The sequence below is a fragment of the Zonotrichia albicollis genome, chromosome 1 (genome assembly GCF_047830755.1).
Source record: "Zonotrichia albicollis isolate bZonAlb1 chromosome 1, bZonAlb1.hap1, whole genome shotgun sequence".
Lineage (NCBI taxonomy): Eukaryota > Metazoa > Chordata > Aves > Passeriformes > Passerellidae > Zonotrichia > Zonotrichia albicollis.
Window position 1 is genome coordinate 15,930,635 of NC_133819.1, and position 15,149 is coordinate 15,945,783.

The 15,149-nt window shown below is 48.2% G+C and overlaps 1 protein-coding gene across 1 annotated transcript; it reads right to left on the reverse strand.

Annotated features, from left to right (window-relative positions):
• Window positions 1–2,876: 2,876 nt before the first annotated feature.
• BAMBI (BMP and activin membrane bound inhibitor) lies at window positions 2,877–8,313 on the reverse strand. Its single transcript, XM_074533469.1, has 3 exons — window positions 7,942–8,313; window positions 4,739–5,029; window positions 2,877–4,289 (listed from the first exon to the last, which is right to left on the reverse strand). Exons 1-3 carry the CDS (start codon window positions 8,015–8,017, stop codon window positions 3,871–3,873), a joined length of 786 nt encoding a protein of 261 aa, XP_074389570.1. The 5' UTR covers window positions 8,018–8,313; the 3' UTR covers window positions 2,877–3,870.
• Window positions 8,314–15,149: the final 6,836 nt, after the last annotated feature.

The following is a 15,149-nucleotide window of genomic DNA, read 5'->3' on the forward strand; positions in this document are numbered from 1 at the left end:
CACTGTGGAACCCCACCGACTGGTAGCTAAGGCACATCCCATCTCACACAGGCAGCCTGGTGATATATTTTCCCTTCTTCATACCTTGTTTTAATTATCACAAGAGCAGCAATAGACGGTGCAAATGCATCCACTACATCTAAGAAAAAAAAAAATCTTGCTCTTTTCCCAGGCTTTTTTTGGTGTTTGGCCTCTAGGGCATCATCCATTTGCAATGAGATCGCGGGATTTACAACAGAGCAAGTGGTTGTACAACAAAAACTGGATTCCGGGGTCCTGATAAGGGAAGACAAGCGTCCTGCGAGAGAGCCTGACCAGTCACCCCAGGGCTAATCTGGTTGAATCAGCTGACGTCAGGGGTTTTATGCTTAACACACACCGGGGTGAAAAATGAGAGTGGCGCTCAGCGCCGGCAGCGCAGCCCCGGCGCTCCGCTACCAGGAGCGGCTGCTTGCTTTCAAGCTCTCCGCACAGCCTGTAATCACTCAATATTGAAACCAGATTTACAAGCTCTTTAGAGGAGAAGTTTGTGATTTCCAAAGCAGACGCATTTGGTATTTCAGAGAAAGGTCAAGCCCCCTGTGGAGTAAGGGGTTTTTAATAGAATCAGTTCAGCAGGAGTTAAGAGGAGACATACCAACCCAGCGGCTCGCAAAGCCAGGAGCGGCGGAGACACGAGAAAAGCTACAGCCATTATTGTTGTGAGGAAAGAATCAGAGAAAAGAGCGAGGCACGGGGTACGCCAAACTAAAATTTGGACATTTGATTTCATTTATTCCAATCTGAGACTTTCTCAGCTGGAAATAGAGGGCTGTCCTTTCGCTCCCAGGCTTGCAGGGGTTTCAAAGAAAGGAGTGCTTGTTATTGTCTGCAGGGGAAACGTGAGAGTGCTTAGCACAATGGCAAATCCAGGCTCTTAACTCAGATGCATTTAAATGGATAGCCTTCGATTACTGTCTCACCTCGTCAGCCTCCAGCCCCTGGCCAGGCTCTTCAGCTATTAATACTTGTTGCCTGCCTCACTAGGTTGAAGTGATGGTCTAGGACTGCTTTGCTTCATGCAGATACAGCACCCGCAGCCGGGAAGCCCAGGGAACATCACTAAGGACCCTCCTTGTCACAGGAGTTTCTAAATAGCGCTGGGGCCTGCAGGCTATATTCGCAGGCACTGCAGAAATACCGGCGATGAAGCTTGGTGCCGCCGCCTCCAACGCCCTTTGGACTCTGCAGGCAGTGGTTTCAGTGAAAAGATTTGGGGCTCATTCCATAACTCACATAGCTGCTGCCAGACAGACACCAGAGCTCATAACACAACTTCCTGAGTATAAAGGCTTTAAAATAAATTGGAAATCCAGATTTCATACTGTCCTGGTTTTGGTTGGGATAGAGTTAATTTTCTTCTTAGAAGCAAGCTTAGAAAACTCATAGCCCAGGAACTCCTAGGCCATATCAGCTACCACGTAACTCTAAGTGCCACAGCAGGTAACAGAGCCCCAGGAGATGGCAGCTGCTAACCCCGGCCCCAGCGCTCTGTGGCCCTGCTGCCATGACTGCAGGGGATGGCAAACAAGCTCTTCTTTAAAACATCTCCACAGCAAGGGGCCAATTAGAGCATCCTGGTCTTACTAGCCTTTTAATGGCAAGCATAAATAGGCCCTTATGTATTCAAATCAGCAGCAAACGAGTAGTGAAGGTCACAGGATGCTTAAATGACTATACAATATGCTCCCTCTGATTGCTGGAGAAGGCACTTAAAAGGTTTAGCCATTAGATTTTCTAACTTGTCTAGTCACCGTAACTACTGGTGCAGCCACAGACGGTATTCCAGGTTTGTCTCTTTCAGCATCAAGTTCCCAGTCAGCCATTCCCAAAAAAAATACACTTGGCAGAGCAGACAACTGCCCTAGATTTTCAGATCAGTGCAAAGGAAGGGCAGAGCTCTAATAGGAAAGCAGCACTTGGAAAGGTCAGCCAGAAGACCACAGGCCAGATTCCAAGAGAAATTGTGGCCACGTAATTTCTTAAACTTCAGCAGCACAAAGAGGTAAAAATCAGATCTAATTCTCTGCCTTAAAAGCAACTCTCCAGGCACACTGAAGTAGCAAGAAGGGTTAGCAGCTTGAGGTACACAGATGAAACTAATCCTTCTAAACTGCACTTTAATATTGCAAACATGGGCACAGTGGGACCCTGGCATTCCCAAGGCTCTCACTGCACTTGCCCCACGTGAGTATTTAACTGTAGAGGTAAATTTGCAATTTCAGTACCTCCCTTTGCACAGCCAAGTGCCCACCTTATCTCCATCAAGACCCCAACCACATCATTTAAGTGTGCTTTCAGAACGTGAGCCTGTGACTTTGAGGGACAGTTTTCCTTGCTCACATCCCTCTGCATTTCAGCCTGCACACCCCAAAGCAATCTACCACAGCACAGGATCAGAGCATTGCTGCAAGGCTGATGTAACCCCGTGTGTGCCATTCCCTTCTCACTGCAGGCAACAGGAGCACCTCAACTTCACAGGCAGAACAGGAGACAGAAGCACTTCCAGGGCTTCTTAAAACATAGATAAATACTAGACTGGTGCCAGGTTTTGTCTTCTGAAGCAGCATTTTGGATGCTTCTTTCACCATGATGTGGCTTCAGCCTTTTAAGCAAGTATACTTTAATTATTGCAAAGTCTAATATAGCAAGAAAAATAAATACAATAAATTCCTTGAATAATCCAGAGGTTGTTTGTTTTCAGCAACTAAGCATTGAATAAATGAATGATAAAGTGCTGCCAACTAGCAGAAGGAGTAAGAAGCAACTAAGTGCACAAATATTGGCCAGGAAGAAAAGCCACCTATGCAAGAGCAACATAAAGGAGGAGCCAAAGATTAAAGTACAATGTTGTTTCTTTAGTCCCACACAAAACTAGGAGCACATGATACTTAGTTACATGATAGAAGAGCAAGGCAGATGCTTTCCATTGTGCCCAAAGGGGTTATACACAGAAAAAAAACAAACCACCAAACCTAATAGACAGTGCGGTTTTGGGGTTTCCCTCTCCTCCCCAAAGAAATGTTTGGATGTAAAAGGTACAAAAGGAAAACAGATCATAGAAACAAGAACTGTCAGACAAGGGAGGAAAACCAGTGACTCCTAATTCTTCATATCTTTCTTACACATTTTGCACAGAGGAAGTCTTTCTTCATTAACAGAGGAAGAAAGTCATCACACAAAGCCCTGCAAGAATTCACTGAGGTTATGAACAAAATGCAACAGCCAAGAACCAAGGATGTGGATTCACTGCTGCTTGAAGTATAAAACAAAGGTGCCACCTTCGTTCTCAAATAACCACCTAAAGTCCTTCGCAGAGTAGGAAAAGAATCTGCTTTCAGAATGTAATTGCTATGCATTGCATTACCATGTACACCTTGATTTGTTTTCTACTGTCATCCACTGCCTGCAGAGAAAACCCATTTTCCAAAACAGAAATCACAAGCAAGTTTCAGAGAAAATATATATATTTTAAAAAATCTTTACAATAAGTCAGGAAACATAGGAGCTTGCATACAGTTTATTGTATTAATTCAGTTCTCAGCTCCCTACAGTTCAGATAACCCTGGTGACAGTGTTTACAACTTCTAACTTTTGCTTTCACAATTCTGAAGCAAACAATACATTTGAGTGTATTTTACTCTGTGCAAATAAGACAACTTTTGGAATCCTTCAGAAGAAATATCCAAGATTCTGTTTGCAGAGGTCCTTTGTTTCTCAAAGATGATTTATGAGAGTTTTTGTTTTAAGATAAAGTGCTCCTGTCCAGCAGAACCCAAAGGCCTTCAAGAGTCCAGAGAGTAAGTTTAGCTCAGATTAAAAAATAATTGGTCATACAAATTCCAGCTTCCCATGTCCGCTGTACATTCCCCAGTGGACTAGTGAAAGAATTTTATCATTGCTGAGGTCTGAATGTCTCATTTTATCACAGGTCATGCAGCAGTTCTCGTGACCAGTCACAGGCACCATGCATTCCAAGTCCAATTTTGCCACCTGCCCTTTTTTCGAATGATGTCCGTGAAAGCTGTAGTGCAAACGAGAGAGCATTTGCTGTCGCTGATCTTGCAGTCTTTTGTTTTCACTCCTGAGCATCCTCAAGGCCAGCATGATGAGGAGCACCAAGATGAGCCCACCAGCTATTGGAACAGCAATTACAGCTGCCCTGAACCATAACTCTTTTGAAGAAGTCAATTCTTGCACCTTGGTGATGAGATTCCTGCTGCTGTCGTGTTGATATCTGCTCCCTTGTCCTGCAAAGGGGAAAGATGTGAAGCTTATTTCAGGATTTATATATACACTGATTTATATATAAGCACCTCCCTTAAATCACACACTGACAAGTTTAAGGAGCAACTGCTACACACTGCAATATCTACAGAAAATACTCCTGTAAAGAAAAAAATTAGTTTCTAAGTCTGCTTATAACACAGAATTTCTTACCCAATAGCCAGTTTAACTAGGAACACCACTGCCACTGACTCTTACACATCATTTCAAGATGGCAAGAGAAACTTCCATTATTAATACAGACAAAAAACCTAACTGGCTGAGATGTTCTCCTGCATCCAGCCACCTGCTTCTCCCTCTGGTGTCTCTACTTACATCAACAACTACATCAATAACAGCAGATGCACAAGGTTTTGACTGCAGCTGGCCTGATGGCCAGAAGAGGGGTTTCACTGAAGCTTTATTGCCCTACCTGAAGCATCGCCCCTGGAAGGAGACAAAACATCATGCAGTCCTCTGTAATTGCACATATCTTCATGGCAGCATTCCAACGTGGACATGGTGGTGGTGCCAGAGTGGTTTTGTGCTTGTTTGGCTTGGCAGATCTCAGCAGTGCTTGCAATAGAGTCCAAGCAGCCATGAGTAAGTGGGGAATGTGTATTCTGAGGATCAAGCAGTCTGGAGAAGCAGGCACTAAGCTCGGATTTGCACATATAGCCAGTTGCAACACAGTGTGCAGCATCACAGTAGCATCTGATTTCACCTAAAAAACAAAAATTGGGCAAGAAAAATAAGAATTTGGTTCTCTAAGAACACCTCACCATATATCCTTATTAGCCACATGCATCACACAAACTCATACCAGTTTTGAGGTACTTCTTTAGGCTGTAGAGCCACAAGAGCTGGGGTTGCTCCCTTCCCATCACTGTACAGCGTTGAAACCTTGATCCTTGTAAACGCCTTGGGGCACTTGCTTTAATGACTAGTACTACAGTCCTTTGAATTAAAGGGAGAGCATTTCACTGAAACAGGGACTGGGGAGGGCTTGGGTGGAGGGGGGAAGATCACAGTGGCTTTTTTTTTTCCCAAGGTAAATAACTAACAAGACTATTTTATAGCTACTTCCACTCGCTGTCAGCAGTTGCCTTTAACCACATTTAAAGTGAAATACCAGTTCTAACAACACACACTTTCAGTCCTGGAAGAAAGTCATATCTATGTTTTTAACCATTACTCCAGGAACATATTCTATTTTTATAAAATAATGTTTCTTTTAATTGCACATAAGCACACAACAAAAATACCAGGCTTAAATATTTACGTGACAAATGAAAAAGAGAAACTCGGAACTGCTGAATTGTTTATTTCCTCTCAATACTGCCCCAAAATTTAAAAGGTTTAACTAACACCTTATAAAGCTATTAGCTAGAACCATTACCATCTAAGTCTCTCTGTCAGGAAGGTTTTACTGTGTGAAATTGAGCAACTATTTCTAAATTTCTAGAGAAAGAAAATCTTTAACTAGTTCTTCATGCAAAATGACTTTTTAATATTATAGAACAAAAAAGTTCCAGTTTATAATTATTCTGCTCACCAGAGACAATGACTCTCAACTCAAATGTGAAGATTTTTAACGGAGTGAAACTGCAAGGCTAAAGGCTCCCCGTTGCCTCTCCCCACTTTCACATGCAATCCAATATGCAGTAGAAAAGAGGAAACACTTAAGACTGAAAATCCTCTACCGGCTCTACGAAAACTATCAGGAAACCTCAAAAATTTCTGAAGGAAGCGATAAAAAAAGTTCCCTTCATAAAATTCTTCATGTTGTGCTCTCCAAACTGCTCTGGTATGAATTAAACATGTCCTGTGCTGCAGCAAAAACTTACTCTTTCCAGGCAAATTGCAACTCCAACATAATTCAGTGTGCCATCGAGCCAAGGTTTAAGAGGAAGGCAGATTCTGGAGACATCCTTGGAAGAGGTCTCCAAAATGGACTTAAAACTACTTCTGGTGTGCCTACTGAACTTGCCACCACAGTAGCACCGAGGCTTTCAAAGCTGACTGAACAGTCATTTGTCTTCCTCCTACAGTCTGCACTGCAAAAAAATCAATCGACAGGCTTTTCTGCTGTCACCCCTTCTTATGATGTTACCTACTACCTATACCTAAAAAAACAAAACCCCAACTGTTGCGCAAGACGTTAAAAAAAAAAAATCATCCCAAACAAGTTACCTTCCTCTCGTCAGGCTACCTTAATAGTTTCCCCAAAATGCTACTGCAGCCTCCAGGCCTTGAAGTTCCCGCTGCTCTTTAATAACTCTGCTTAATAGAAGCCAAATGATGGAGTGTCTCACTGTCTCCAGTCCAATTCCCTTGGGGTTTCAGACCAACTAACCTAATTTTTCATGAATTCACACTCACTGCCATCCAGCATGTTACAGAAAAAAAGACTCAATCATTTTCTAAGCATTCTATACGAGGTCTCCCCCCTACCCCTCTGAAAAAATAGTTCTCATAATTTCTGCACTGTTAAATTTAAGATGCAAACATGGCTCAGTACCAGAGCTGACAGTTCTTTCATGAGTCTCAGCACGGTACGGAAATAAAGAGAAACAATACACATACTTTCATTTCAACTGCTTTTACAATCACGTTCAAAAATCTATATTTTATTGCCTTAAGACAATCTTACAAACAAAATCTGACAGGCTAGTCATCAGGTTAATTCAACTGCTTTTTAATTAAAACCACGTTTTCAGTGAAACAAAATGGACTTTGTATTACTGTATTTCTGTCAATTCATAAAGTTTCTTCCTGTGCTATGCAAAAGGCCAGAAAGGGTATTTAGTATTTTGAAACAGTGAACAATGCCCTTCTGTTCCCTCCTCTTTCTTGTTACTGTATGTAGCTATTAAAGAAAAATGTCTGCTTTTAGTCAAGATGGCTACAGGAGAGACTGCAGACTTCTCTTAAAGCTTTTGAAGTCAACAGCAGCCAGAAGTCTGTGATCCCCTAATTATATCATTATCAGGCACATAGTTTCAGTATCTGCGACTTCACATCACTCAGTCACTCCCTGTTCTGCCCGCTTTGATGGGGCCAGCAGGCTCCCCCCTGCACGCTGCAAGGCTGTTATTTAGGGTTAATTACAGCCTTCCTTCCAAAATAAATAAATACCGTCGCACATCACCACCACGCTAACTTATCCTTTACCCTCCTCCCCGGAGCACGACGATTACCGGCAGCCAGCGGGTCGCCTCTGCCCCCGAGGGCGCTCCCCGGGCGGCCAGACCACAGACCACAGCCCCCAGTGCCTCCACAGAGCACAGACCCCAAAGCTCACAGCACCCAGAGAGCACAGAGCCCCCAGAACCCCTAAAGAGCACAGAGCCCCCACAGAGCCCACAGCCCCCAACGCCCCCACAGAGCACACAGACCTAAGAGCTCCCGGCTGCCCCGCCGGGACACGGCGGGGCCGTGACTGCCCGGCACCGGCGGCCAGGTGGGCGGGGAGGGACACAGGGGCGGGAGGCACCGGCCCGGCGGCTCCTCCGCCAACACCGCTCGGCGCGGGGTCCCGAGACAGCGCCGGGCCCGGCGGTCCTCGGGCAGCAGCCCCCGGTCACCCCGCTCCCTCCGGCACGGCCCCCGCAGGCGCCCCGCCGCAGCCCTCACCTTTGGTGAGCAGGACGGCCATGGCGCACAGCTCCAGTTGCAGCCAGATGAAGATGTAGCTGGAATGGCGATCCATTTACCCGGCGCCGCTCGCCACAGCCCGCAGCGCAGGCACGGCCGAGCCGCCGTCGCCCACCCCTGCCTCGCCGGAGCGCCGAAGAGCCGCTCGTCCGCGGGCAGAGCCGTGGTGCGGCCACCGCTGCTGCGGCAGCGGCGGGCCAGGGGGACGGCCGCGGCTCTCCGCCCTTCCCTCGCAGTTTCGCCGCGGCCGCAGGAGCAGCAGCAGGAGCGGCGGCGGCGCGCTGGCGGTGCCCGGCGGGCGCTGTCTCACTGACACGGAGGCGGTGGCGGCGCCCGCCCCGTAAATACGGCCGGCGCCGGGCGCCACTGAGCCCGCCCCTCCCCCTGCCCCGCCCCGCCTTCCCATTGGCTGCGCCTGCCGGGAGTGGGCGGGGACCCGCTCGGCCCCGGCCCCGCTGTGCCGCCCGAGCCCCTCCCGCGGCGCCCCCGGGCGGTGGCACCGGCGTCGGGAACGGGCCGGGCTCTGCGCTCGGCGATGGGCTCTGAGCGCCGGCAGCCCCGCAGACCTGCCGGGAGAGCGGCCGCTGGCGGCACCGAGCGCCCTCGCTCGCTGCCTTAGGTTCGGGGCTCTCCGGGGGTCAGGGAACGGGCGCCGCCGGGTCCCCGAGATAATTCCCTACGGAGGCAGCAGCGCGGGATTACACTAAAAGCATTGTGATGAGACTGCGAGCTCGGCGGAGCCGCGATGGATGGATGGATGGATGGATGGATGGATGGATGGATGGATGGATGGATGGATGGATGGATGGACGGACGCACGGACGGACGAGCTGTCCTCAGCCCGGTGACCGGCAGCGCCGGAGCGGAGCGCGGCGGTGTCCGAGCCCTCCCGCCCGCGGCCGCTGTCCCGGCGCTGCCCCAGCCCTGCCTGTCCCGCACGAGGGTGCGGAGTTGTTTCCCGAGTGGGAACAGCGGCGGTTTTATGGCAGCCGGGGCTTTTTCCCCAAGGTTATGGGAACCCTGCGCCCGGGCTTGGCGCAGCGCGGAGCCGCAGCCGCCGGCTGGAAGCGCGGTGCAGCCGGGCTGTCCGTCCCCGGTGTCCCGGCCCGGGGGTCACCCCGCGGCTCGGGGGCTCCTGCGCCTCGCCTCGCACTGACCCGCTGCTGTCACATCCGCGCAGCAAGGGCAGGCCCGTGGCGCAGAGCTGCTAGCGAATATACATACCCTGCTGTAACTCTTTCCAGTATTTAATTTCCAAGAACAGCTGGTGGGGATGGAAGCACTACCTGAGCTCCGATACAGCTCCTGTAGGCTCCGTTTAGCTCGGACAGTTTTCCTTCATGTGCTGGTCCTGAAAAGAATGTGCCCCTTAATTAAAATTTCTTTGCTAACTTAGTTTTCTTCTTTCTTTGTTCATTACGTCTTATAAGCCTTGATTTCTACAGTACAGGCTGTTTCCCATTTATGGGCAAAATGCTTTACATATTTGGGTCCACAAGTAGTATTAAAGCTCTTGGATAATGTGTAGATAATAATGAAAAAATTACTTGAGAATTTTCATTTGAAATTTTTTGTGAGTCTTTAAAGACATTTTCAATAGGGGACATAATACCTCATGTTGGAGACATTCCTCCCTGAAAGAGAAAGGAGGAAATATGAAATCTGAGATTGAGATAACTCCAGTTTACTTTGGCAGAGAGGAACAGACTGGATCTCTGGCTAATTACTGCTGATGCCATCACACGGTATAATGGTTTTACTGTGAGTCTTGTGATTTGCATATGTATAAGACAGATACACGTGTGCTGCACAGTCTTTACACTTATGTTAAGACATATTTGCACCCCACCACAAAGTAATTTGCTAATTCTTGTTTCTGTTTAGAAATTACAAAAACAGCAAGAACAGCCAAGTCATATCTCCCAGTCTGGCACCGGCTATCAGACACTCATTTGCAAACATACGAAATATCATTCATTATAACCTAGAATCATTACAGCAACATGTGCAGTTCTGCTTCTCCTGCTCCTATCAACGGTGACAAGCGCATTTAACAGATCTCATTTGTTACATGCAGTACCGACAGACTGGAAATGGCTTTTATTCATGGAGCCACATTACTGCTCTAAGTAACATGAGAGACTCCCTGAGTATTATAAACATCCTGGCCAAGGCAGCACAGACAGACTAACCAGAGGGCAATGTGCTTGAGATCAGTTTTGAACAGCAAATTTCATTGACAGCTGTCAAGTTTGAATTGCGAGGTACAATTTACTGTAAAAAATGTTCTAATTCTGTATGCTACAAGTGTGCATGAAGTACCAAAAGCGAGGAAGGGACAGCAGGGATCACTACCCAGCCTTCAAAGCAACTAAATACCCTTTTGTAAACCTGTGGATCGAGTCAATGTGTCGGTGTTTTACCGATTTACTGTGTCTCTTCACTCTCTGGTACACTGCTCAGAGAGACATGCAAGGTTTGTGTGGGGTCCTCTGACAGACTAAACAAGATAATTCAGCTTCTGCAGTGCTAATTTGCTTTTGTTTTAGAGACAAGAGCTAACAGGGCCAGATCGGCCCGTAAAAAAGGGACAGGAGACAGACCCAGCACAAAGCAATAATAACAACATGTTCTGCAACCAGAAGGAATGTGGGATAATGACTACAAGGAACCATCAAGGAAAGCGTCAGGAGCCCGAGGCCGTATTACGTGTCTGCAGCAGCCATGGGAGAGCAGCCTGGAGCCTCCACTGGAGCGGACTGCAGAGCTGTAGCCAGAGCCTGCAGAGCACAGGGCTGCTCCCTCCCACCAGGTACCTTTGAAGCCAACATGAACAGAAGGACCTGGTTGCAAAATCAGCCTCTGGGCACCTCAGGGAAAGGGACTGCTTTGGGCAGCATCTCACAGGAGCACGTTCTCCGCATCAGCTCAAAGCTCTGCCACAGATGCAGAATTTTATCTTTAGGAAGAAATTGCCAGCTAAAATGAGAGATCCATCCAATCAGTCTTTGCAGGCCACACGAATGCTGGTTTGATTCTTTCACAAGCCAATAGTTGCAGAGCCAAATTTCTGGTAGGGGGACTTTAGAACTGACAAGTCCTTCTAAAAGACCAATTCCTGGTCTATTCCACACCAGGATTTCTCCTATCAGGCAAGCAACAGCTCAGGACAGTACCTGCTCTCCTCTACAATCTCATTCCAGAACAGACTCACTACTTCCCACCAGGAGCGTGTGGGCACTGCAGCCATGCAAGAGTCTCCTTCCAAATGTCAGAGTGCAGTCCCTCCAGTGAAATGCCAAATCACATCCATCACCTGCTCCAGAATCTCCATGTGCCTGAGAGTCCCAGCACAGGCATGAGAGGATGGCTGCCATGAGGAGTTTGGGCCTTTTCCTCCTTTTCAAGGAGGAAAATAAAACAAGCCAAGACAGAGGTCAGCCTGGCAGCATTTTCTAAGTACAGAACTCTGAACAAGAGAAAAGCTCTTCTCTGGCTATGGGAACTGTGCTTTAGAAAATTCGACTTCCTCCCATTGTTTTGCTTCTTTCATATAGTCTCTTTCTCTTTTTCTGGACATGAATTGGAATTAATGCCTGTCCCTGCTGCTACTGGCCTACTGTTTATGTGCCACCACAGCAACCTGTCTGCAAAACAAAGCTACAGCTTCAGCCTGCAGGTGTCCCTGATATAGGTAACTCACCCCAGAAAAACAGTTTGGAATCAAAGATATTTCTTTCATCTGACAGCTTTGAACATTATCATTAATTCCTCACCTCTCTATAAACTTTCATGGCATGCTGGCAGCTCACCACCATTTCCCCAAAATGATTGGATGTAACCCTTCTGTCCATTTCTAGCAAAAAACCCGTGTTTTCACAGTATAATTGTTTGTTATATACTTGTTTGAACCTTTCAACAATGCATGCACCCCCCCACACAAAAAAAGAAAAAAATTAGGCAAAAATAAAAATTTGTTAGAGCTGCAATTTGCAAATTGTTTCTACCATCGCCTCTAGTCAAGGCATGGCTGCAGCCCTGTCCTGGGGAGACCCACATTCCTCAGGGAGATGAGGATTTGCATGCTGCTGGATCTGCATGCCCACACCAGCATGCGTCAGGACTGCCACATCAGATGCTCGCTGCACCAGCAGGAAAAGGTTGGTACTGCTGCTTTGGAGTCATTTCAAATTGGTGTCAAAAGCAACATTCGTACACCATATCCATTCCCTTTTGCACCTTGCAATTATGATTCAGCTGGGAGTTTCTCATTTGGAAATGATGTGAAGTTAAAAGCATTAGGACTGTTTAAAGCATCTTTGGAGCAGCATTAATCAGAGTAGTTTGGGGTTTTTTGTTAAATGCTAAACACTAGCCAACAAACAACCATTGTTTTTTTAGTTGCTTTGCTAGCATTTGGGATATGATACACAAAAGCTAATTCTACTGAATTACATTTATTTATGCTGATTATTGCCTTTAAAAAAATAATTAAGGCTTAAGCTAGCTTAGCTTGGCATAAAGGCAAGGGGGCAGGGAACATAATGTGACTGTGCAATTCTTTTGGCTTCCCACTTCAGGGTCTGGCCATGGATTTCCTGAAGCAAGTAGCCATTTCAGGATCTAAGGCTATGCAGATCCCAAAGGCTGGCTCCTCCAGCCGCTCCCCTGTGACAAACAGGCTGCTGAGCAGGTTCCCTCAAGGTTAATAACTCCCAGGGAGCTTTATCCCTGTAACAGGGGCAGCTCAGGGAGGTGGGTAGAGCCTGCACATTACTCCCTGCTCATTTCCAGCAGCAATTAGCGTGTCCCAGTGAAACCCAGTTACCTCCAAACTGGAGGAGGGGAGCTGCGTTCCAGAGATGATCAGTGATACACGTTCACTTAAAATAAGTCAGAAACCAGACTAGTGTCTATGTCGCAGGATCCACCTCTCCATGCACGTGAAATATTATCCAGATGGCACCAATCTGCATCCCCCTCAGACACAGGACATGATAAAGGGACACTACTTAAGAGGCCCAGAAAGTGAAGCATTTCCTGCCATGCTCATCACTTTACTTTTTTTTTTTTTCATTTAAAACTAATCCTCCCTCCCCCAAGCGAGCTGCACTCCAACTCCTCCCAATCAATAGGGCGATTTGCATTTATCCTCCTGGAGGCATGGCTCCTAGAATCGGGGCCAGAGCGATGCAATCGATAGGAGAAAGCTGGAGCAAGATTGGAAAAGAAGCTGCAGAGAGATTTCCCCCAGGGAGAAATGCAAAACACTGGAGAGAGGCAACAATTATTGTAATTGAAGGTAATGAGGCCGAGGCGCCAGCTCCAGCCCTGCTTAACATCATTCAATACAAAGTGAGACGCACATGAAGGAGACGGCCCAGCCCGGCCGGCCCCGGGCGGCGCAGCCCGGCCCCGCTCCAGCCCCGCAGCAGCCCCGCTCCGGCCCGGCCGGCTCCCGCTGCTCCCGGGACAGGCCTGTCTCCCGTGCTGCTGCTTTTGGGACAGTCACTCCGGACATGCCAGGGTCCCAGGGCCCCCTTTCCCTCTTTTTCACTCCCGTGTCTGTGAAGTTCTCGGTGTGTTTATTGTCGCTGTGCGGTGAAAGTCACGCCAAACGCCGTCCTGTCCCGAGGCAGGGCAGGCTCAGCCCCAGCCCCTTAACCTTCGATCTATCAACAATTTTACAACAATTTCTAACCCATTTTTTACAAGCCCTTCCCTGCAGACTCCCCCTCTGCCACCGCGCCCAGTGTGGGGTGCGACTCCCGGGAACAGGGAGGGGATGCTGGAGAGCAGCTCCACCTGCCCTGGGCTCTGTCCCTGTGTCCGGCCGGCACGGTCGCTGCTCTCGGAGCGGAGCTCACACCGGCTTTAGGCGAGGGGTCCGCACTGGACGCGCTCGGCTGCGCTCTCGCCTTGGGTTCCTCGGGCACAGAGCCTCGGCACAGAGCCGGGGGGTCACAGAGGGTTCAATACGCGTCCCCACACCAATAGGGGCAGGTCTATTGAACCCTCCTGGAGAGCCGCAGCGGCGGCCGGAGCCCGGCGGGGCGGGCGGCGCTCCCGGCTCAGCGCGGGCACCTCTTGCCCTCTGCCGGCAGAGCCCGCCCTAGCAGGGACAGCGAGGAACCTCCGGGACCCCTGCCAGGTCAGGGAGAAGGAGCGCCGGGTGGAGGTACAGGAGGAGGCGGCTGCCTGCAGGAGCGGGAGCAGTGCGGGTACACCGGGGCTCACATCAGCATCCACCCCCAGGCACATCCTGCACACAGGAGTTAGCATCCAGTATTCAGCCATCACCTTCTGAAAGATCCATGGAAAGGTGTTACATGTCAGGATTTATAAACGGTACCTAAAAAGTCAAGCACCACCTATCAGATCGGAGTTATCAGGTGTCTAGAGATAAGGAATGGCAAATGTTAGGAATTTGCTTTAGATCCCAAGCGTGAGAAACCATTAGTTACATCCTGTCATAGCATAATGTGTGTGGGGGGGAGGAGAGCTGACACTGGACATGGCCATGCTAGAAATCGAGCATCACTGTAGCAGGACAGAACATACAGTTCAAGTCACATTTCTTACAGAAAGCTATAGTTTGGATACAGGACGTGGAGAGAAACAGTCATGTTTGCCAGTGAAACCAGAGCCTCTTTTGAATAAGAGCTTATTGCCTATGCAAGAGTCTCAGGCTCGTATTTGCACATGCAAGACAGACTCCGTGGATCTGAACACAAACACCAGCTCCTTGGAGGACTTATCCTAACCCTTGGAAGACTTTCACCCAGCAGTCAAACCCTGCATGCTCAGCTGGGCCATGTGAGACTGCTCTACACTCTTGCAAATCTATTGTCAGCAGCCCCTTCACAACAGCAGCCCTAAAAGCTTTTGATGCAGATAAAGAAACTCTCCGGAGATACATTACTTTGTATTAGTCAATATTTATTGCTCCAGCTCTGTTTTCTGAGTCGCATATTTCAGAGCCAAATGCCAGAGCCAAGGCAGTCAATTCAAGGCAGGAAAGCCTATACACATTGTAACAGACTGGAGTCTCAGCTATTTAAATAGGCAGCACTCTGCCACATTACACCAAGCACCAGGTCTGACAGACATTTGTAAATACAGTAGAAAAAAATGAAGGCAGAGCTAGATCTCAGAGCAAGAACCAGCAGTTTCAAGAAGATGAATGT